This window comes from Siphateles boraxobius, unplaced genomic scaffold (genome assembly GCF_051911475.1).
Source record: "Siphateles boraxobius isolate OS27281-9 unplaced genomic scaffold, OSU_SipBor_1 19, whole genome shotgun sequence".
Taxonomy (NCBI): Eukaryota; Metazoa; Chordata; class Actinopteri; order Cypriniformes; family Leuciscidae; genus Siphateles; species Siphateles boraxobius.
In genome coordinates, this window is record NW_027508799.1 from 9,246,842 (window position 1) to 9,271,141 (window position 24,300).

A 24,300-nucleotide genomic window follows, 5' to 3' on the forward strand; every position below is an offset into this window, starting at 1 on the left:
GGAAACTCCGTTCATGCGTACCTGATCACTTCATGTTTTTTCTCTGATTAGAAAGCTATCCAATCGTGAGACAAATGCCCTCTGATTGAGAGCACACTTTTACATATTCCAGATGAAAATGAACAAAATGCATACATGCATTATATATGCTTGTTGAAGTCACAAATGTAAATTTTACTCCTCCCACATTGGTAAAAAAAAAAACCATGCGAGTGTTATAACGGCTCCCGGTTTATAGATATGACAGCGCTGCTGCAACACGCATCTCTTCAGCAAGCCGACGTGCAAACTGCGCAAATGAAACTGAAAGTTTAGCTTACATTCTGAAGCTCAACACACAGTTGTCTTCATTAAAAGTAGTGAGATGCAGTTATGTTGCCAAGTGGAAGTGTAACACTTTTAACAAAACTGAAAGAAGTCAGTAAAAACACGAATGACCAGGTCCAATCTGTTCTTCAAAGTCTAATTTAGGCCTGAAAACAAAGATGACAAATCTAAAACAAATTTCATGAGAAACATTTTAATTTCTGTACCATTTCTGTGTTAGCCATTATGAATATTTAAAAATATGTTTATGTTTATTTAAACATGGGGGGGAGGGGGGGGTTATGGCACACTGATGAACTCGGAAACTTAAAAATGGCACTTTATGACAAATAGGTTGCCGACCCCTGCCCTAGACCAACGAGGCGAAACATATGTCCTCCCCGCTGCTGCCGGGCCGCAAACATTTCCGCTTGCATGACTTAAAGCGCAATATTTTAATTAAATCTACAATTAAAAGGTAGCCAGTGCAAAGTTGCCAGCACAGAGGAAATGCGGCCTCTTTTGTTTGTGGTCATTGGAAATCACGCTGCAGCACCTGCACACGTGCTAGGGATCGCGCCTGGCCTTTGTCTTCGAGAGCGATGGACACCTTCTCTCCATCATCGAGGGGAATTAGCTCAAATCGTAGAGCGCTACCAAAAGCAGGTCCCACCGAGATTTGAACTCGGATCGCTGGATTCAGAGCCCAGAGTGCTAACCATTACACCATGGAACCTTGGCATGTGTCAACTTTTCCCATGAGCACCAGAGAGTTAAGTCATTCAGTCCAGAAGCGAGATAGCAAGGAGCAAATGAAGCCTTTGCTTTTTAAGCCCATGTTTCCCCAATTCCAGTGCATTCTCCAGTGCTGTTCATCCTTTTTGCGCCCCCCTTCAAGGGGCACTCCCTAGATGAGCTCTTGCGGCTCAGTGCTGCCGAAAAGGTTTTTTCGAACGAGGTACTGCACACATTCCTGGCAAAAGCAGGTCCCACCGAGATTTGAACTCGGATCGCTAGATTCAGAGCCCAGAGTGCTAACCATTACACCATGTTTCCCCAATTCCGACTAGGTTTGAGAGTGCCAATTTCACCACCTTGTCAGCAGTTGCGCATCACCTCTGTTTTTCCCTCCCTTCCGCAAAGAAACTAAAAAGGTTCCGGACGTGGTAACTGTAGTAAACAAAGCGGCGATACCAGCTCACTTTTTTCCTTATCAGTGCAAAAGAGACTCAAATTACTCTGTTGATTTTGATCTTACATATAAGTGCTGTACATCATTACATCCTGTTAAGTGTCTATTTTTTGTGGGTACTCACAATAAAAACAAAGTGTTGTGCTTTTCGTCAAATAAAGAAAAATAAACATGATGCGCGTTTTACCTTCTCTCGTCACTGAGGATCATTCTGAAACGCGTCCGAAAAATGAACTGTAACTCCTAGTCACAGTTTATTCCGCTTGCATGTCTTAAAGTGCAATATTTTAATTAAATCTACAATTAAAAAGTAGCCAGGGCTAAGTTGCCAGCACAGAGGAAATGCGGCCTCTTTTGTTTGTGGTAATTGGAAATCACGCTGCAGCACATGCACACGTGCTAGGGATCGCGCCTCGCCTTTGTCTTCGAGAGCGATGGATACCTTCTCTCCATCATCGAGGGGAATTAGCTCAAATGGTAGAGCGCTACCAAAAGCAGGTCCCACCGAGATTTGAACTCGGATCGCTGGATTCAGAGCCCAGAGTGCTTCTTATGCTGTCCATCGATTTCGAAGATGACGTCACTTCTAGGATGCATTATTGGAGTGTTGGTGCAACCGCTGCTGACGGCGGTGCCATTGAAGGTGACTGTGAAGCCCAATCAGAGAGCCACATGTCCTACTGCAGTAATGACAAGTGAATGCTGATTCTGGGTGTGGATATAGTTGTGGCTGTGCGCGTTTAAGTCTGCGCTGATGTAGCTCGGTTCTATGTTGGGCACGCTTTAATTCGATCTGTTGGGCCCCCAGATCACATGCAGAACTCCATGCCTGATGGTTGGCAGCTTTTGTTTCCAGAACTCCAGGGCTGATGCCACAGCTTTTCAGGGTCTCCTTGAGATGATCCTTGTATCGACGCTTCTGACCCCCAGGTCTCCTGTTGGCTGCATGTATCTGTCCATAGAGGACTTGCCGGGGAAGGCGGTGGGAGGGCATGCGGATAACGTGTCCGATCCATCGCAGTTGCCGCTTAGCAAGGATTGCTTACATGCAGCTGGAGTTGGTGCGCTGGAGGATGTCCGTGTGGGAGATTTTGTCTTTCCATGTGACACCTAGTATACTCTGCAAACATCTGATATGAAAACCCTCAAGACACCGAATATGCCTGCGGTAGGGAGTCCATGCTTCTGCACCAAACAGTAGGGTGGAAACGCAGACTGCCTGGTAAACGGCCGCTTTGGTGAAAGTACGGAGATCTTTATTACCAAAGACTCGAGCTCGAAGTCTGCCAAAGGCAGAGGAGGCGAGATTAAAGCGTGCCTGGATCTCGCTGTCTATGAAGCATGTGGGTGTTAAAATGCTTCCAAGGTAGCTGAAGTGCTGAACAACCTTTACTGGTGAACCATGAATATAGAATTCAGGGGGTGTGGGGGTAGGGACCATGGTCTGTACAATGATCTCTGTCTTTTGAATGTTAACTTGTAGGCCACAAGCTAGACTGCGCATACAACATCCAGTGTGTGCTGCATTGTGGTAGGGCTGTGGACTTGGAGGGCACAGTCATCGGCATATTGCAGTTCATGAATTGTGAGAGTAGTGCACTTGGTGATGGCTTGCAGGCGGCGAAGGTCAAAGAGGTTCCTGTCCAGACGAAACTGCAGGCAAACACCCTCATCGGGGCTGAGGGAATTGCGGGAGAGGAGGGTGACTGCTGCCAGGAAGAGGTTGAAGATCACTGGCGCCAGTACACACCCCTGTTTCACTCCTACCTGCACAGGAAAGGAGGGAGATTGAGATGTACCCACAGTCACACAAGCCTGCATGCCAAAATGAAACTGTTGTAGAATGTACAGAAATCTTGGTGGCACCCCAAACTTCTCCAGAATGACCCAGAGGACTTGACGGTCAATGGTGTCAAAAGCTTTTGCAAGGTCGATGAAGGCAATGAACAGGTCTTTTTTCTGTTCTCTGGCCTTCTCTTGCATTTGGCGCAGGACAAAGATCATGTCGGAGGTGGAGCGATCCTTCCTGAAGCCGCACTGTGACTCAGGAAGGATCCTTTCTGTGATGCTCTTGGTAAGACAGGACAGCATGACCCTCTTTAAAACTTTCCCTGCCACAGAGAGCAGGGATATGCCACGACTGTTACCACAGATGGACTTGTCACCTTTTTTCTTGTGAATGGTAACAATGTGTGAGTCTTTCCAGTGACAGTGGGGTCGGTCAGATTTTTTTGATTGACAAGGGTGTTAAAATGCTCAGCCCAACGCACAAGAATTTTTTGTTTGTCCTTATGCAGAATTGTACCATCTGCAGATCTGATAGGGGTGATTCTACGTTTTTGGGGTCCATATAGTGATTTTATTGCATCGTAGAAGGCTTGAGAGTTGTTGGTGTCCGCATATCCTTGGATTTCATGGGCTTTCCTAAGCCACCAATCATTCTCCATTATGCGAAGCAGGCGTTGCACCTCAGCAGGGATATTACTCCAGTGTGAGTGCAAAGAGGGAGATTGTGGATTGAAGAGGTGAGCAGTGAAGGCTTTACGCTTCTCCTCCAGAAGGACCAATATTTCGGGGCAGCTATCGTCAAACCAGTCATGGTGACGCTTAGAAGTGAAACCAATTGTGTCAGTAGCGGCTTGTTGTATGGCTGAGCTAAAATTAGCCCATACGCTTTCCGCTGTATTGTGTAGGGGATGAATGAAAACAGAGGAAAGGTTATTAGCCAAGCAGCGACGGTACGTAGCAATGACATCAGGGGATTTTAGGGATCGGAAGTTGAGCCGCCTTGAGGGTTGATGCCTAGTGTGTTGGGGTCGGACCTTTAGGTGTATCTTGGATCTGATCAGCCGATGATCTGTCCAGCACTCCACACCACGCATTGCTCGGGTAATGGAGATTTCATGTAGATCTTGTTGCCGGGTAATTATGTAGTCGAGTAGGTGCCAGTGTTTGGATCTGGGGTGCATCCATGATGCTTTATATTTGTTTTTCATTTGGGAAATTGAGTTGGTTATGACCAGTTTGTGCTCAGAGCAGAGGGAAAGTAGTCGCAGACCATTCCTGTTTATGTTGCCTAATCCATGTTTCCCAATTACCCCAGACCAGAGCATGTTGTTGGAGCCTACTCTGGCATTGAAGTCTCCCATAAGCACAAGTTTATCAGTGTGAGGAACTTTAAGGAGAGCTGCGTCAAGAGACTCGTAGAAGACGTCTTTGATGCTTTCTTCAGCATCCAGAGTTGGCGCATAAGCACTTAGCAATGTTGCATAGCGAACCTTTGCAAGAGGAATGCGCCAAGTCATCAGTCGCTTACTGATTCCCACAGGAGACTCTGGAATGTTCAGGAGCAGTCTGCTCTTGATAGCAAAACCTACTCCATGTAGACGGCGGGTATCTTCTGGAAGACCCTTCCAGAAGAAGGTGTATCCTTGCCCGACTTCTATTAGGGAGTCCTCTCCTGCGAGCCGGGTCTCACTCAAAGCTGCAATGTCAATATTGTACTTTTTAAGCTCGCCAGGGCAGTGTGTCTGCGGGGTCTGTCAGTTCTAATCTTCACATCAAGAAGTTTTTGTACGTTCCATGTAGCCAGGTTTAGTAGTTTAGAACTATATTTATATTTTCGACCGCGTAATGGGATGCCTTGTCGACTGCGGTGGGCCGCCCAGGAGTGTAGGGAACAGGCAATGTTTGGGTCACCTTTTCTAGACCCTCCCCTCGGCAGGGGGTGAGCAGTGCGGACCCTAAAGAGGGCTGCTCAGTCGCACAAGAAGCTGCCGAAGGTGGACGCTGTTCCAACCCGTCCTCGCAGCGACCATCACATTTGTGCCGCCTCCGTGCAGGGCTCAGGCTAGAGGCTGCCAGTCTGATCCAAGACCTGCTCCCGTCGCATTTGCCCTGTCGCCGAAGGAGTTGTACGGTGAAGTGACAGCATGCGCAAAGAATGGATTTAATGTGAAGAGACGGGTGCGCAGACCCTATCTCCACAGCTTCACTCCAAAATCCATTTTCCAGTGGCAGGAGATGAACTCTAGACAACCGGATGGACGGTGGAATTGCAGGGGGCTGCCAGGTCTCTGTCCTTTGTTGAGCCTGCCTCTCGCGTGTCCCCAATGCGGCCTTGTCTTGAGGAGATGAAATGCTCACGGAAGACAACCCACAGGGCAGTGGGGGCAGCAGTCTTAGATGATGGCGGACTGAACTCGCCATGTCGAGGAGTATCATTGGCATAAATGGAGTTTTAACAGCGGATCTAGTGATGCCACTCGACTAGTCCCTCCATACCTGATAGACCTCCGCTGTTGGTCCACGGCTACTTATTCGACTGGGGACCATCACACGTAGCCCCCAGCTTATTTCGTAGCTTACCTTCATATCTGAAGGGTTGTCCATTATCCGCCACCTATGGACGTGGTTGGTAGCAGTCAGCTCTGCCCCAACGTGCTAACCATTACACCATGGAACCTTGGCATGTGTCAACTTTTCCCATGAGCAGCAGAGAGTTAAGTCATTCAGTCCAGAAGCTCGATAGCAATGAGCAAATGAAGCCTTTGCTTTTTAAGCCCATGTTTCCCCAATTCCGACTCGGTTTGAGAGTGCCAATTTCACCGCCATGTCAGCAGTTGCGCATCACCTCTGTTTTTCCCCTCCCTTCCGCAAAGAACCTAAAAAGGTTCCACCGAGATTTTAACTCGGATGGCTGCATTCAAAGCCTAGAGTGCTAACCATTACACCATGGAACCAACACACCCTGCTGGCTGGCTGTCTGAGAGGCGGATAGCGATGAGGCTAGGTGGAATCAGGTAGACAGGAGCTAGCGTTTGGTCAATGGACCGCCTCGCCTAAAAGAGGCGGACGTGGTTCCTCTGCCGAAACCCGGGATTGAACCAGGGACCTTTAGATCTTCAGTCTAACGCTCTCCCAACTGAGCTATTTCGGCCTGGTCCTCGTGTGGTTTAGCCAGCAGGCATGTCTGGGAGACCTCCCGTCATTTTCGAGAAGAGCAGAGTCGAAGGTCCCAGAGAGAAAATTAGTGGCCCGTACGGGGATCGAACCCGCGACCTTGGCGTTGTTAGCACCACGCTTTTTTATTTTTTATTTTTTATTAAGAAATTTCAATCAATAAAATACAATAAAAATAAATACAATAAAAACTACATATTTTCTTCTACATACATCTCTACATCACATATCTTCCATTTAAATACACATTTAAAAAAAAAAACTCCTTCACTTCCGGGCAGCTTCCAAATTAAATCTTCTAAAACACAACAAACTTTTGGGGTAAAAACATCATAAAAAGCATGAACAATATTTTCACCTTTAAAATACAAATACAGTCTTTCAATATATAATTCAGTTTTCCTTTTAAACACAGTCCAAACATCCAACACAATTTTTCTTTTTTAGCCACAGTTCTTCTCTCCCATATTGCACTTTTCATTAACATTACACACAGAGTTATAAAACTTTTGTTTTCACACTTATTTTCCCAACCAAACATCACAACTCTATTCCATTACATTACATTTTCATCCCACTCCTCAGTCAACTCTTTAATTAAACATTTACATTTCTTTAAAAATTCCTCCAGTTCTTTACAATATAAAAACATATGTAAAATCCACTCTTCCTTTTCTTGGCATACTTTACACAAAGCGTTTTGTTCCATTCCTAGTTTATTTGAAACAGCCTCAGTAAAAACCACTTTAAGCCTTATAAAATATTTCAAACATCCCAATTTTGTTTCCACATATCTCCCCCCCATGTTTCTCCATATACACTCTTTTTTTAGATCTTTACATTTCTGCACCCAGTATCCATTAACAATTGGTTCTTTAAAAACACCATCTCTAAAAAAAACATAAAGCATCTTCACCGTACATGTTTTAAAACCATACAATTTTTCTCTCAACTTCACATACACTTCCTTTCCATTTGTCCCCTCTTCCATACTTTCAATCCTTTTTATCCAGTCTTTAGGTATTGCCTTTTTGATTATTTAATATTTATTAATTATCTCTTGTCTGCTAAAATCCTCCTTTGCCTCCTCCATTATGTCCACAATATACTGCACTGGTAAAAATCCATCTTTAAATTCATATAAAACATCTCTTACTCTTGTGATTCCCAGCTCCCACCAGTTCTTAAAAAATATCTCCTTTCCTTGATTTAAAATGCCATTGTTTAATAATAAAGGCTGATTTAAAATGTTCTCTCTACCTCTTAGGTTAAAATGTACATTAGTTAAAAATTTACCCCAGGCGCTCATCAATTCTTTGTAAAAATCCGGCAACTCCTCTGTCATCCATTTCTTTACTCTCATCCACAGTACATTATCTCCAAGTGTAAAATTCCCACATTTACTTAAAAAATATTCCATCGTCTTTTTCCATGCTGTTTTGTTCTCTTCATTCAAGTACTTTTGTATTATTTTTACTCTTAAACTATTCTTTCTTTGTTCAAAAACCATTAAGCCCAAACCTCCCTTCCCCACTTCTCCTATTAATGTGTTGTACGCAATTCTTGCTGGCTTCCCTTCCCATAAAAAATCTAAAAAACATTTTTTCAGCCTTTTTTCTGCCCACAATGGCATGGATGACACATATAAAACATACCATAATTTAGAAAACATTAAAACATTCAGAATTAAAACCTTCCCTTTCAAAGTTAAAGTTCTCAGTTTCCAAAAGTTCATCCTCCTTTCAATACCCCCTAATAATTCCTCCCACATTGTTTCTCCTACCTTCTTTTCATATATTCCCATTAAAACCCCTAAAATCTTCATTTCTTTTGTTTCCTTAAAAGCAAAACTATTTGTTAAATCTTCTGCCCCTCCAAATCTCATATACACTGTTTTTCTGCATTTACTTTTGCTCCTGATCCCTTACAAAACACTTCTACGATTCTCATTGCTTTTTTAACACTCTCTAGATCCTTTACTATCACTGTAGTATCATCCGCATTTTGAAAAATTTTGTTTTCTTCTCCCTCGATGCCTATTCCATTAATTCCCTCTTCTTGTTTTGTGGCCAGGCCTAGTGGTTCAGAAACTAACAAATATAAAAGAGCTGAAAGTGGACATCCTTGCCTTATGGATCTAGTAACTTTAAAACACTGTGTTAAAAAGCCATTACATTTAATTTTTGTTATTGCTCCTTTGTATAAAATTCTTATCCATTTAATAAAATTCCCTCCAAAACAAAAACTTTTTAAAATATCAAATAAAAATTCGTGTTCTACTCTGTCAAACGCGTTCTCAAAATCCAAACTAATTATGTACCCTTTTTTGTTCTTTTCATGCATGTATCTTATTGTATCTTTTATACTTAATGTTGTGTCTGCTATGTCTCTACCTTTCACTCCGTACGCTTGGTTGGTTTTAATTATACTCGGCATTACTTCCTTCAATCTGTTGGCTAAAATTTTCGATAAAATCTTTAAGTCTGTATTCAACATTGTAATTGGTCTGTATTTCTTCAAATCTATCTTCTCTCCTTTTCGCTTGTATATCAATTTTATTAAACCCATTCTCATTCTTTCATTCAGTTCTCCTTTCTTAAAAATATCTACATATACTTATTTTAAAATGCTAGTTAAAAAATCTTTTAAAACTATATAAAATTCACTCCCCAAACCATCTATACCCGGACTTTTCTTTTTGTTTAATTCACTTATTGCTCTTTTTATCTCTTCGTCTCTTATATCTTCATCACACTCTTTTTTGTCTAGTTCTCCAATGGTTGTTTTTATTTGTTTCAGTAACTGCAGTTTCTCTTCTTCTTTCACTCCCTCTGCACTAAACAAATTCTCATAGTATGCTTTTATTTCCTTTAGTATTTCCTCGTTTGTTTCCACAACCACTCCATTATTTCCTCTAATTTCTTTTATCATTTTCGCTTTCCCTCTACTTTTTTTCTAGATGGAAGAAGAACTTTGTACATTTTTCGCCCTCCACCTAATATTTTGCCTTACTTCTTAGTCTTGCTCCTTCATATTTCTCCTCCTCCATTTCTTTCAAATTACCCTCTAAATCTTTTATTTTTTGTATATCTTTCCCAATTTCATTTAATTCTTTTTTCAATTTTTCTCTTATTTCTCTCTCCGTATTTCTCTTACTTTTCTGTATTAACTTGCAGTACTTCATAGTACATTTTTTAACTAAATATTTTGTATTTTCCCACCATATTCTTTTATCCTCAATATACATTTTGTTCTCCTTTTCAGTTTCAATAATCTCTTTAACATGTAAAATATAATCTTCATTCTTTAAAATCTCTGTGTTTAAAACCCATACTCCCGGCCCTCTTTTAATAGAACTCCAGTCTATTTGCATAAAAATTGGTTTATGATCGCTTAGACTTGTTTCTTCATATTTAATACTACTGATAAAATCCTCAACGTTCCTTGTACATAATATAAAATCAATTCTTGTTTTGCACATAAAATTCCCCACTAATTGTCTTCTTGAATATTCTCTCGTTTTTTCATTTCTTTCTCTCCATACATCGATCATATTATTCTCTTCCATTAATAGCTTCAACTCTTTTCTTCCTTTGTCACTTTTAAAAAACATTCCCTCACCCATTTCTAATTTGCTAAAAACGTTATTAAAATCACCCATCATTATAACTTCTTTATATTTCTTTAAAAATTCTCTAAACACTAAAAAACTCTTTCTTTTCATTCTCTTCCGTTGGCGCATGAACGTTAACCACAACTACTACTTTCCCCTCAAAATCCATTTCTACTGCCATACATTTCCCTTCTTTATCATTGTATATTGTTTTACCTTTTACACCTCTGTTTTCCTTTATTAAAACCGCTACACCTCTGCCCTGCCTATCATCCCCATTATTATATAAAATCTCTCCGTTCCATCTTTTTCTTATTTCAGTCATAAAACCTTCTCTCCAGTTAGTCTCTTGTAATAAAATCAGATCTTCATTCTTGAACATTTCTTTCATTTGCTCAAATTTTCTTACATCAAAAGTCCTATGGCATTAAAAGTAACACAACTAAAACCCATTAAAAGAAAAACAAATAAATACCTAAAAACCATTAATCTTCATCTTCTCCCTCCAGGTCCTTTAACACTTCAAACCTATTTTCACTTTTATCTAAAACCTTTAAAATAGTCCTTTTTCTTGCGATACCAATATTTGGTTTTACCTTTACTAGTCTTCTTCTTAATTGTCCTTTCCCCTCTCTGCCTTTGTCCATCGTTGTTTCTTCTTCACCTTCAGTCTCACTTTGATCCTTCTTTTCATGTCCATCTTTCTCCACGTCATCCAGGTAACTTATAAAACTGTCCGAAATGTCCATTACTGTCCATTGAGTGTCCTGCTCCATTGTTTGTTCTTTATCGTTCTCTTGTTGTCCTTCCTCTCTGATGCTCGCTGCTCCTTCCATTTCTTGTTGTAAGCTTTCTTCTGGTTGTCCTTCATCCGTTTGCCGTTCCTCCTCGTTGTTTCCTTCATGCACCTGTCCGTCCACCCGATTTTCCCAACCTCCTTCCTCTGTTCTGCAGATTTTTCACTTCACATTTAACTCCTTTTATTACCAGTCCATCAGTCAGTTTGTCACACACTTCTTCTTTTTCCATTGTCAGTTCATGTTCCTTTCCTTGTCTTGGTCTTAGCGCTAAAATTTCGCCATGTCCACATAATTCCGTCACAGCTTTAATAATATCCTCCGCTTTTACCTCAATCACGTTTTCCACATTCACAATCACTGTAGCCTCTTTTAAATATTTCCTTTCGTTGATTTTCTCACTCACATCTCTGGTGTTTCCATTTCTCACTCGTGGTCGATTATCCAGTCCATTGTTGTTTGCCGTGCGTTTTTCTCCTGCCAGTCCATTGTCGTTTGCCTTTCGTGTTCCTCCTGCCAGTCCATTGTCGTTTGCCTTTCGTGTTCCTCCAGGCAAGTCCATTGCCGTTTGCCTTGCGTGTTCCTCCTGCCACTCCATTGTCGATTACCATGCGTGTTCCTCCTGCCAGTCCATTGTCAATTACCATGCGTGTTCCTCCAACCAGTCCAGTGTCGTTTGCCGTTAATCCGTCCATGCTTGAAAAAAAAAGAAAATAACCACCCTCCAGCCAGCTAAAAGCTGCTGTTAGGTGGTTTAAAAAAAAAGAAAGAAAAAAAAAGCTATTTTGGCCAGGTCCTTGTGTGGTTTAGCCAGCAGGGATGTGTGGGAGACCTCCCGTCATTTTCGAGAAGAGTAGAGCGAAGGCCCCAGAGAGAAATTGAGTGGCCCGTACGGGGATCTAACCTGCGACCTTGGCGTTATTAGCACCACGCTCTACCCAACTGAGCTAACCGGCCTCTCTCTGTCACATTTTTTCCCCAATTTTCAGAAATATCCTGGTTGCCCTAATCAGGCTGAATAGATTAAAAGCAAAGCCTAATAATGGTCTTGTCCGGGATTTGAACCCGGGACCTCTCGCATCCTAAGCGAGAATCATACCCCTAGACCAACGAGCCGAAACATACTTCCTGCATGCTGCTGCCGGGCCGCAAACATTTCCGCTTGCATGGCTTAAAGGGCAATTCATCAATTCATCTTCCTCCGCTTATCCGGGGCCGGGTCGCGGGGGCAGCAGTCTGAGCAGAGAAGCCCAGACTTCCCTCTCCCTTGACACTTCCTCCAGCTCTTCCGGGCGGACACCGAGGCGTTCCCAGGCCAGCCGGGAGACATAGTCTCTCCAGCGTGTCGTAGGTCTTCCCCGGGGTCTCCTCCCAGTGGGACGTGCCCGGAACACCTCCCCGGGAAGGCGTCCAGGAGGTGGCAACAGATGCCCGAGCCACCTCAGCTGACCCCTCTCGATGTGGAGGAGCAGCGGCTCTACTCTGAGCTCCTCCCGAGTGACCGAGCTTCTCACCCTATCTCTAAGGGATCGGCCAGCCACTCTGCAGAGAAAGCTCATTTTGGCCGCCTGTATCCGGGATCTTGTCCTTTCGGTCATGACCCAAAGCTCATGACCAAAGGTGAGAGTAGGAACGTAGATTGACCGGTAAATCGAGAGCTTTGCCTTACGGCTCAGCTCCTTCTTCACCACAACAGACCGGTACATCGACCGCATTACTGCAAAAGCTGCACCGATCCGTCTGTCAATCTCCCGTTCCATCCTTCCCTCACTCGTGAACAAAACCCCAAGGTACTTAAACTTCTCCACTTGAGGAAGGATCTCTCCATCAACCTGAAGTGAGCAAGCCACCCTTTTCCGACTGAGGACTATGGCCTCGGATTTGGAGGTGCTGATTTTCATCCCTGCCACTTCACACTCGGCTACAAACCGTCCCAGTGCATGCTGAAGGTCCTGATGTGAAGGGACCAACACGACAACATCGTCCGCAAAAAGCGGAGACAAAATCGCGTGGTCCCCAAACCTGACACCCTCCGGCCCCTGGCTGCGCCTAGAAATTCTGTCCATAAAAACTATGAACAGAACCGGCGACAAAGGGCAGCCCTGCCGGAGTCCAACATGCACCGGGAAGAAGTCTGACTTAATACCGGCAATGCGAACCAAGCTCCTGCATCGGTCATACAGGGACCGGACAGCCCTTAGCAAAGGACCCCGGACCCCATACTCCCGGAGCACCCTCCACAGGCGGCCGCGAGGGACACAGTCGAATGCCTTCTCCAAATCCACAAAGCACATGTGGACTGGTTGGGCAAACTCCCATGAGCCCTCCAGCACCCTGTAGAGAGTATAGAGCTGGTCCAGTGTTCCACGGCCTGGACGAAAACCGCACTGTTCCTCCTGAATCCGAGGTTCCACTATCGGCCGTATTCTCCTCTCCAGTACCCTGGCATAGACTTTCCCAGGGAGGCTGAGAAGTGTGATCCCCCTGTAGTTGGAACACACCCTCCGGTCCCCCTTCTTAAAAAGAGGGACCACCACCCCGGTCTGCCATCCCAGAGGCACTGTCCCCGACCGCCACGCGATGCTGCAGAGGCGTGTCAGCCAAGACAGCCCCACAACATCCAGAGACTTGAGGTACTCAGGGCGGATCTCATCCATCCCCGGTGCCTTGCCACCGAGGAGTTTCTTGACTACCTCGGTGACCTCAGCTAGGGTGATGGACGAGTCCACCTCTGAGCCCTCAGCCTCTGCTTCCTCAATAGAAGACGTGACGGCGGGATTGAGGAGATCCTCAAAGTATTCCTTCCACCGTCCGACGAAATCCCCAGTTGAGGTCAACAGCTGCCCACCTCCACTGTGAACAGCGTTGGTAGGGCATTGTCTCCCTCTCCTGAGGCGCCGGACAGTTTTCCAGAATCTCTTCGAGGCCAGCCGATAGTCCTTCTCCATGGCCTCATCGAACTCCTCTCTGGCCCGAGTTTTTTCTCCACAACCAACCGGGCTGCAGTCCGCTTGGCCTGCCGGTACCTGTCAGCTGCCTCAGGAGTCCCACAAGCCAACCAGGCCCGATAGGACTCCTTCTTCAGCTTGACGGCATCCTTTACTTCCGGTGTCCACCACCGGGTTCGGGGATTGCCGCCTCGACAGGCACCGGAGACCTTACGGCCACAGCTCCAAGCAGCCGCTTCGACAATGGAGGTGGAGAACATGGTCCACTCAGACTCAATATCTCCAGCCTCCCTCGGGACCCGGTCGTGGCTCTGCCGGAGGTGGGAGTTGAAGATCTCTCTGACAGGAGACTCGGTCAAACGTTCCCAGCAAACCCTTACAGTACGCTTGGGTCTGCCGAGTCTGTCCAGCCTCCTCCCCCGCCATCGTTTCCAACGCACCACCAGGTGGTGATCAGTTGACAGCTCCGCTCCTCTCTTCACCCGAGCGTCCAAGACATACGGCCGCAGGTCAGATGAAACGACCACAAAGTCGATCATCGACCTGCGACCTAGGGTCTCCTGGTGCCACGTGCACTGGTGGACACCCTTGTGCTTGAACATGGTGTTCGTTATGGACAATCTGTAACTAGCACAGAAGTCCAATAACTGAACACCGCTCGGGTTCAGGTCGGGGGGGCCGTTCCTCCCAATCACGCCCCTCCAGGTGTCACTGTCGCTGCCCACGTGAGCGTTGAAGTCCCCCAGTAGAACGACGGAGTTCCCAGTCGGAGCACTTTCCAGCACTCCTCCCAGAGACCCCAAGAAGGCCGGGTACTCTGCACTGCTGTTTGGCCCGTAGGCACACACGACAGTGAGAGACCTATCCCCGACCCGTAGGCGCAGGGAAACGACCCTCTCGTTCACCGGGGTAAACTCCAACACATGGCGGCTGAGCTGGGGAGCTATAAGCAAACCCACACCAGCCCGTCGCCTCTCACCATGGGCAACTCCAGAGTAGTGAAGAGTCCATCCTCTCTCAAGGAGTGTGGTTCCAGAGCCCAAGCCATGCGTAGAGGTGATCCCGACTATCTCTAGTCGGAACCTCTCAACCTCACGCACCATCTCAGGCTCCTTCCCCGCCAGCGAGGTGATGTTCCACGTCCCTAAGGCTAGTTTCCGTGTCCAGGGATCGGGTCGTCGAGGTCCCTGCCTTCGACTGCCACCCGATCCTCTCTGCACCGGCCCCTTACGTCTCTTCCTGCAGGTGGTTAGCCCACGGGAAGGCGGTCACGGTCACTTCGGGCTGAGCCCGGCCGGACCCCATGGGAAGAGGCCCGGCCACCAGGCGCTCGCATACGAGCCCCAACCCCGGGCCTGGCTCCAGGGTGGGGCCCCGGCTGCGCCATACCGGGCGACGTCACGGTCCTTGAATGTTTGTCCATCATAAGGGGGGTTTGAACCGCTCTTAGTCAGACTCGTCGCCTAGGACCTGTTTGCCTTGGGAGACCCTACCAGGGGCATATAGCCCCAGACAACATAGCTCCTAGGGTCATTCGGGTACTCAAACCCCTCCACCACGTTAAGGTGGCGGTTCAAGGAGGGGTTAAAGCGCAATATTTTAATTAAATCTACAATTAAAAGGTAGCCAGTGCAAATTTGCCAGCAAAGAGGAAATGCGGCCTCTTTTTTTGTGGTCATTGGAAATCACGCTGCAGCACCTGCACACGTGCTAGGGATGGCGCCTCGCCTTTGTCTTTGAGAGCGATGGACACCTTCACTCCATCATCGAGGGGAATTAGCTCAAATAGTAGAGCGCTCTCTGCGCAAAAGAAGGGGTCCAATCTTTGCGCCCCGCACGCAAGCGAAAAGGACGCAGAAAACGTGAAAAAACTTACAAATTTGCCCTGCAACAATATTCGGGCTATATTCCTGTACGTTATGGAAGAGTTTTAGTTACATGTGAAACAAGTCACACTCCGCGGGCTGGGCTCGAACCCGTGTTCTGCGCGACTAGTGTGTGATCAACTGCGCATGCGCCTTCACTTGGTTATCAATTTGACATATCATTATATTGATTGATATTAATTGTGTATATTATTTTTAAAAAAAGCATATTACATGTTTATGGTTTAATAAAACTAATACAAATGTTTATTCAAATATGTGTTTTTTGTGTGTGGGATTGATTGATGTGATTTATCTGATTTATTTTAGGACACTTCAAATGTTTTATACACACAAATGCACACAAATATCGAAATGTAATTTTTTTTATTAAAATGAATACAAACAAATATTGAAATAAGTACACACACATAAATATATGGACATACACACAATATATGTGTTATATACAATGTATACTCTATGAAAGAGTGGGTGGGCCCATGTACAGTTTGCACATTCCAGTCCCAAGGCAATTAAAAGCAGCACAATGAATAAGAGTGTGAACAGTATTTATTTACTAAAACATCAAGACATTAATGAACAACAATAAACAACTAACAATGTAGAAATAGAATAGAACATTCTGTAATATAAATTAAACAAACAAGACATTACAGAAAGATTGAGAGAAAAAAGAACATAACTGTATTTACACGTAGATATTTATTTACAGGTATTTACAAACAATCTTTTTTCTGTGTTGGAAGATTTTTATTATGGAGGTGGCTGTCCAGGTTTTTTCTGCTGGCGCTGTTCTACCAGCCACTCCTCTAAAGATATGCCACCAGAGACACTGGGGCAAAACGTGGCACTGCCGAAGCGGCTGTGGCCGAACTCCTTGGTTTTGGGCTTGCTACACTTAGAGCATTTGTTATATGCCACTTCACAGACATATTTCCTTTTGTGGGCTCCACTGGCCTCCTCTTCTGCCCTGCGTCGTCTGTTCCTCTGAGTGAAGCGGGACACAGACACCGGGGCAGTGGGAGCAGGAGCCTCTCGCACGTCAGGAAACACTGGAGTTGGAGCCAGGAGAGGAGCAGCTGAAGCGCCACCTGCACCAGCTGCCAGCAGCGTGGGCGCAGTGTTCAATAAAATGAACTGGGGCAGTGGCACAGGAACTGGGGGAGGAGTAGGAGCTGCTGGGGTAATTGGCCTCACAATTGCAGCACTGGCAGGTCGTCTGCCCGGCCGTAGCTTAGGAGCCTGTCACTTCCTGGGTGTTCTCCCTTCGATTAAACCTGCAATCAAAAAATTTATTCATAATAAATAACTGCTATCCCTTTCTTTCAAATGTCAATGTAAAACCATGCTTACCACTGAGTGAGAGTCCTCTGATTCAGCATAAACAGCTGAAGTGACGTGGCCTCCATCAGAGTTTGGCAGTTCAGCACCAGGTCTCGGATGTGGTGGTAATCCGTGAGCACCTTAGTCCAACGAGGAAGACGGACTCCATCCTTCTTAGTTGGGGACTTGTGAAGTGCACACAGTTTGATACACCTGGCCTCAACTAAGCGACTGGTGCTGGGCCACTGAGCTGGCCCCCCAGGATGACCAATCAGGCATCTCTTCACACTGTCCACACCCGGTGTCACTCCTGTGTTTTTCGGAGCCTTGAAGCGTCCCTGGGTCAGTTTGGGCTGGTGTCTGGGCTGATAGTGGATCTTCCTCTTGTCCCCATCAGGAAGAGCAGTCCACAGACGGATGACCTCTGTGACCTGCTGCTCGTCCAGGTAGAGTGCCTGACAGCGGGACACCAGGTACTCAGACAGATCCTGCACCTTATCCCAGCCTGCAACGCCATCGGGTCCAAGAATAGGAGCCTGCAGGAAAGTATTACAATAACAATACACAGCATGTTAAATGTCAGAGTGTAAAAGCAAATAGAAACCAATAATGAGAAGCTTACTTACAGGAGCCTGGTCTGCAACACTGGACCCAGTTGATGTTGCAGGAGCAGAGGCAGCACTTGGCTGGACAGAAGGCTGTGGAGGAGACTGCAGAGGAGGCTGAGCAGGGCGCAGAGGAGGAGACTGCAGAGGAGGCTGGGCAGGGCGCAGAGGAGGAGACTGCAGAGGAGGCTGGGCAGGGCGCAGAGGAGGAGACTGCAGAGAAGGCTGGGCAGGGCGCAGAGTAGGAGACTGCAGAGGAGGCTGGGCAGGGCGCTGCAGTCCTGTGGGTGGCTGTAGTGAGGATGGTCCTGGTGCAGAGGGACAGGGGTTGAAGGCCTGGGGGCCGCTGCTGTGGACTGGGACAGGCTCAATGGGGTCATAGAGGACTGGCACTGTGAGGTCCTCAGGTTCCTCCTCAACAAAGCCTTCGTCCTGCACCACCTCATCAGTCATCTGCTCCACCAGCCGATCCTCCTCTTCTGGGTTATCCATAACAGTCAAGGATTTCCCAGACTGACTGTACAGATACTCCATACCCAGCAGCTCCCCTGCAAAAGAACACACATACAAAGCACATTCACATTATTATAGCTGTAGTGGCTATTTGTCCATAACAAACTGAAACAAAAAAAACAATCAAACTTTTCAAAGTTTGATCGTTTGTAGGCTTGACGCAGTTTGAAAGATCAAAAGATTAAAATACTAAACAAGAAGATAATAAGCATAAATGCAAAATAAAGCAAATTCACTTTAGCAAAAGAAACCAAAGAAATAAGGCTATAAAGGGTCAAATTAAGCCTAAATTAAACAAAGTACAAATAACTCCAACAATAGTTGAATTATTTGAAATACAATATAAAAAAATGTACACTCAAACACTCATACACCTGTATAATGTATAATCTTTTGTTTGAGATAATAATTCTCACCTGTGTAAGCCCCTGGAGGCTGGTAGCGATCATCCAGGGACATCTTCAGCACTTTGCGGCTGAGCCGGTCCATTGCCTCCCTCTCAACGCTACTGTAGGTCCTCAGGTCAGTCTTTCCCCTCACTGCTTCATCCATCCGGTCCTGGTTCCAGCGCATCAGGCCTTCCAGGAGATAGGCCTGGAAATGCGCATCACTGGCACTGGTCCCTACAGGTCAAATAAAGTCAAATATTAGTTATCTATGTATTCAGTATGGCAGAATAGGTTGTAAAAGTTTAAAGTTTTTGCAGGTTATAAAAGTTATAACCTACCTGGGATGAAGCGATTTAAATGGAGGTGGAAAGACTCCAAGGAGGTGGAGCCACGAGCACAGCGATAGCAGCTGAGCTCCACACCACCCTTCTTCAGTGTGTCTGTCTTCTGGTACAGAGGGAAGCCCTCTGGGTCCTGAATACAGGCGATGTGCCTCTGCTGGTCTATCCAGACCTGTTGGATTCGCTCGTGGTCCAGCAGTGGTACCCCCAGAGTGTCCCTCCCCTTCTCACTGTCCATCTCATCAATGAGCGCCTTGATCCTCCAGGTGGTCTCCTCCACTCCTCTGGTCCGCTTGCGACAGTGCAGTGCCAACTCCTTCCTGGTGATCAGCTTATCCAGAGCCTTCTCTGTGACTGGACCAACTCCTCTGGCCTGTAACTCCCCCTGTTTGGCCAACCCTAGAGCAGCGACATCATCTGGATCCAGCTCAAAGATGCACCTGGAAAGCCGAGCCATGAAGGTGCCATAGAGCTGATGAGCCTCCGTGATGACACCTGCTGCAAAGCGCCGCATGAAGTGCCAAATGTCTAGGCGCACTTGGAGCACATCCCACTCTATGAACATGGCTCTGACCTGCGACTGTCTGTGCGCTTGTGGGCTGCAGCACTCTCTGTCCACATACATGACGGCAGGTGGTGCCACTCCCGCCTCCCTGTACCTCTTCATGAGACCCACCGCCATGGGCCACAATCCATGCCCCTCTGCCGCTGTGAGGACTGACACCAACACCTGGCCGTGCTCATTGCCTACATTAGTGCACCAACCAGCAGTGTTGGCAGCAGCACCGGCCAGTTTTGTAAAAAAAAAAAAAAACGTAGAATAAACAAATGTCAGAAAAATTTAAGATAATAACAATTATTATTACTCAAACTTGACTTTTTATACCTTTTTGGTGGAGTCCATCTTGAGGACAGAGCCAAAGACTGAGGTTATTTTGGCCTTGACCTCAGGTAGCCGCGAGAGGACGTCCCTGGCATACACAAACAGCCACTTGGGTTTGGGGATGGGTGGGAGGGGCGGGGGCACAGAAAAGAGTGGAGGCTCAACGATGGAGGAGTCTGTGAAGGGCTCACAGACAGTGAGGTACTCCAGCGTCTGCTGTGACCACGCTGAGGTGTGTTGCTCCTGCAGCTTTTTGTGAAGCTGTGTGACACTGTTGCCCTGGGTCCTCTCCCGCATCATTATGACTACACGGTAGTCACACGAGTACCTACAGACAGTCAAATAATTCTGTTCAGTGCCACATCTTATTATTTCAATGTTAATATCAGTAAATCAACGTATTTGATTTTATACAGTACAACAAATTACAGTGCATCGCTCTAAATATGAATGTGTTCTACCTGTATGTCAGAATGGCGGGGAATTTTCTGCGGTGTCCCATGTCGAGCTGTCCCAGGATGTCTTCAGACCAGGCTGGATACTTCTTCTTGCACCCTTTGCACTCCAGATACTCTGTGGCCATGTCATACCACCCGTCTATGTCCAGGATCTTGCGCACAGTGCGATAAAGGCCAGCAGCTGTCAGCTTGTGGTTATTGCAGGCTGGCTGGACACAGACAAGTGGAATGGACCACATCTTCAGCGGCATCCAGAGGAACAGAGGGCGGCAGAAGAAAATATCAGGAGAAGTAGGGGGCTGGGTGAAGACGGTCGGGGGCTGGGGAGGATACCACCAGAAGTTGGGATGTGGCGTCAGCTCAGGCTTCCCTGTTTTTATGTTGGCCCTGAACAGAGTCTTCCTGATCCAGTCCTGCTGGAAAGATGGGAGTTGCTATTTCCAGTGGACAGGAAGCTCTGCAGGTGACTGGGACACCTGGCCAGGGGTCCACAATGCTGGAGGAGCAGGATAGGGGCAGGAGCAGGGGCAGTATCACGAGCCGGGGCAGGAGCAGGGCCTCTCGAGCCTGCAGTGGCTGGAGCGTAAAAAAACACAACAAAATTATCTTATTGTTTTAGACTTTCATTGCATGACTTTCTCAGCTCTGCTGGACAGCTACTGCGATTACAAGGTTTACTGCAAAGCATGTATGATTAGTAGAGAGACGACATGATGATGAAAAGATGGAAGGAACCAGTGAAAATCATCCTGTTTTTCATCCAAGCACCATTAGAAGAAATACAAGAAGAAAAAAAGATGGGATCAGCCAAGTGTGAAGCGAAGCAGACCAAACACTACAACAGCCACTTATTCCAAGGGGAGATGGGGGGAAGTGTGAGATGACAAGAATGAGCTTTAGTCAGTGATTACGATAAAAAATGAAATAAAACCTTTTACATACACCTTTAAATTCTCTTTTTTCCTTTGAGGATGTTCACTCAAAGAGTGAATGTAGATTGACACCTGAGAAGTGCCATTCCTCTGTGTTGTGAAATAAAATAATATGTCATTTAAAAAATACTGTTTTGTTTTATTTGTAATTGTTTGTAAAATATTGTTTAAGATTTACATACCTTGAGGAAGTTGTTCCTCAGCTTGCGAGGCTACAGTTGCCATCTCCAGGTCATCTTCCTCCTCAAAAAACTCCGTAGCAGCAGAATCTGTAAAATAACATAAAACACTAAGCACATGTCACCAACACACTTGTATGCGTTAAGTGATACTCACCACATGTAAAGAGCTGTCTCCGGGCTGCGGACTCAGACGCAGGAGGTACACGTGGTCCTGCAGCTGTTGAACACGTATTTTCGTTAGACATATATACTGCATAATATATACTGTAATGATTTTAAAGCTTGCAAATCACTTACAGGGTTTGGCTGGAGACAAAATCTTTTGTGCCAGCTGTGAAGCAGATAAATGCTTCCCCCGCGCCAACAGGGCCTTCACATTGGTCGCCAGCAGTGGCTTGTTCTTAGTGGCAGTAGGTGGAGGAGGAACAGACACAGTGGCAGTGGGCACAGCAGCAGTGAGGACAGATGCAGTGGGCACAGTGGTGGTGGGCACGTGGGCTGGAGCCTGCCTCTTCAGCACGTATGCTTTGAAAAGGGCCATATTGGTGTCAGGCCTGGCCTTTGCCTTCTTCAGGTAGGTGATGAGAGCCTGGGCCTCCTTGCTTGGGTCCTCATACACCTCCTTCATTGACCTACCATTAAAATCCCCAAACTCCACCATCAGACATCCAGAGTCTCCTGTCCTCTGGGCCTCCTGCAGCATGGCCTGTTTTTTTCTGATACACCTCCACAGCCTCGCCTACCTCCCTGATCTGCGAGGTGTATCTGAGGAACAGGTGTTTGTTGGCCGACAGCGGGTTGTCCCTCTCCTCCTCCCCCAAAATGCTGCTGACCAGATAGCAGGCATAACCCAGTGAGTTCTCCAGCAGCCACAGGAACCTCTGACCCTGGTGTTTCCCAAACTGGATCTTGCAGTGAGCCAGAACCAGGAACTGGTCTCCAGGATTCCCTCCATTCTGCCTCACAAAGGTAGTGGCCTCAGCCAGGACCTCCTCCTTACACCTGGCCCTCCCTGCCAACACGATCTCCCTCCTATTGGCCTCCTCAGTTGGCCCCATAAGGAGTCGACCCTCAGAGGTTCTTCGTAAAACCGGGTATGCATACATAATCTGAAAGGACACAGGCATAAACAGAACGTTACATAGCTGTCATATTCCAACTGAAAGTATTTTACTACAGCATTTGTTTTTTTTATGTAATTAATTATTATAATATTATAATAATTAATGATTATTATTATTATGAGCATAAGCATTATTGTTTTTATACAACTGTGAATCACTTTGAATTGCCTTGTGTACAAATTGTAAATAGTGTGATGAACTTATTAATAAGAAAATAAATAACACTTCTTGGTACAATCTTGCTGGTATCATGCCATGCTTAAATCATTTTGTTTTGTTTAGCTTTTGTGGCAGAGATTACTAAGAAACACCAAATATAACATAAAGGCGTTTATGACAATTCATAATAATATGATCATCAAACAGATCTAAAACTTAAAATGGTATATCAAATCGTTTTGGTATATCTTTTATAACATAGTTGAGAATCATTTGTTGAAACAAAAAAACACTTGTTTTTGCCTATTCATATCTTTTTAAATATGTATAACATAGTATTTAAAAAGATAACATAAATATGTATACTGGTGTATAACATAGTATAGTATAACATATATGAATTAAACTTTTTTTAAAGGTTTTAGTAAAAATCTTCTTGTGCTCAAAATAATGTAATGAATGACACAAAAAAACAACAACAAAATTAACAACAACAAAAAAATGGTTTAAGGAGGATATAGCTTAATTAGCGGTCGGCTAATTATCTTGACAGTAGTGACATGTTTTTTACTGTATATCATCGTAAAGTTGCAGGTTCACATGTACAGAAGAAAACGTGTGCTATTACACGCTAGCTAGCTTTATTGGCATGTTTAATTGTCTAAAAACAAACACTGTTTATGAATAAATAATGATCGATTATACAGTCGTGAAGAATAGACTTACCTGTTGCAAAGATTGCAAAGATGACGATAATAATAGCGGTCGCCGATTGGTCAAAAGTAAGCCACAGGAGCAGAGCCAGGAGAGAAACGCGATTGGTCAAAAGTAAGCCACAGGAGAGAAAGGCGATTGGTCAAAAGTAAGCCACAGGAGAGAAACACGATTGGTCAAAAGTAAGCCACAGCACAGAAACACAATTGGCTCACGTGGGCTTACTTTGGGCTTACTTTGGCTCAATCGGTAGGAAGCAGTAGGCGCAAGCGAGAGGTGGCGGGATCGATGCCTGCATTCTCCAGTGCTGTCCATCCTTTTTACGCCCCCCTTCAAGGGGCACTACCTAGATGAGCTCTTGCGGCTCAGTGCTGCCGAAAAAGTTTTTTCGAACGAGGTACTGTACACATTCCTGGCAAAAGCAGGTCCCACCGAGATTTGAACTCGGATCGCTGGATTCAGAGCCCAGAGTTCTAACCATTATACCATGGAACCTTGGCGTATGTCAACTTTTCCCATGATCAGCAGAGATTTAAGTCATTGAGTCCAGAAGCACGATAGCAAGGAGCAAATGAAGCCTTTGCTTTTTAAGCCCATGTTGCCCCAATTCCGACTCGGTTTGAGAGTGCCAATTTCACCACTACGTCAGCAGTTGCGCATCACCTCTGTTTTTTCCCTCCCTTCCGCAAAGAACCTAAAAAGGTTCCACCAATATTTGAACTCGGATCGCTGGATTCAAAGCCCGGAGTGCTAACCATTACACCATGGAACCAACATTACCTGCTAGCTGGCTGTCTGAGAGGCAGATAGCGATGAGGCTAGGTTGAATTAGGTAAATAGGAGATGGATTTTGGTCAATTGACCACCTCGACTAAGAGAGGCAGACGTTGTTCCTCTGCCGAAACCAAGGATTGAACCAGGGACCTTTAGCTCTTCAGTCTAACGCTCTCCAAACTGAGCTATTTCGGCC

The 24,300-nt window shown here is 45.7% G+C and overlaps 1 protein-coding gene and 5 non-coding genes across 6 annotated transcripts; all 6 read right to left on the reverse strand.

The window, feature by feature from the left end:
- Nucleotides 1-970: 970 nt before the first annotated feature.
- On the reverse strand, nt 971-1,042 carry trnaq-cug (transfer RNA glutamine (anticodon CUG)). Its single transcript has one exon. It is a non-coding gene; the product is annotated as a tRNA-Gln (tRNA).
- A 1,947-nt stretch (nt 1,043-2,989) lies between these two features.
- LOC143742394 (uncharacterized) lies at nt 2,990-5,890 on the reverse strand. The gene is made up of 3 exons (XM_077235251.1): nt 5,867-5,890; nt 3,804-5,028; nt 2,990-3,609 (listed from the first exon to the last, which is right to left on the reverse strand). The coding sequence occupies exons 1-3, from the start codon at nt 5,888-5,890 to the stop codon at nt 2,990-2,992; spliced, it is 1,869 nt and encodes a 622-aa protein (XP_077091366.1).
- Nucleotides 5,891-6,364: 474 nt separating this feature from the next.
- trnaf-gaa (transfer RNA phenylalanine (anticodon GAA)) lies at nt 6,365-6,437 on the reverse strand. The gene has a single exon. It is a non-coding gene; the product is annotated as a tRNA-Phe (tRNA).
- Nucleotides 6,438-11,753: 5,316 nt separating this feature from the next.
- On the reverse strand, nt 11,754-11,827 carry trnai-aau (transfer RNA isoleucine (anticodon AAU)). Its single transcript has one exon. It is a non-coding gene; the product is annotated as a tRNA-Ile (tRNA).
- An 86-nt stretch (nt 11,828-11,913) lies between these two features.
- Nucleotides 11,914-11,986, reverse strand: trnap-agg (transfer RNA proline (anticodon AGG)). Its single transcript has one exon. It is a non-coding gene; the product is annotated as a tRNA-Pro (tRNA).
- An 11,767-nt stretch (nt 11,987-23,753) lies between these two features.
- On the reverse strand, nt 23,754-23,825 carry trnaq-cug (transfer RNA glutamine (anticodon CUG)). The gene has a single exon. It is a non-coding gene; the product is annotated as a tRNA-Gln (tRNA).
- Nucleotides 23,826-24,300: the final 475 nt, after the last annotated feature.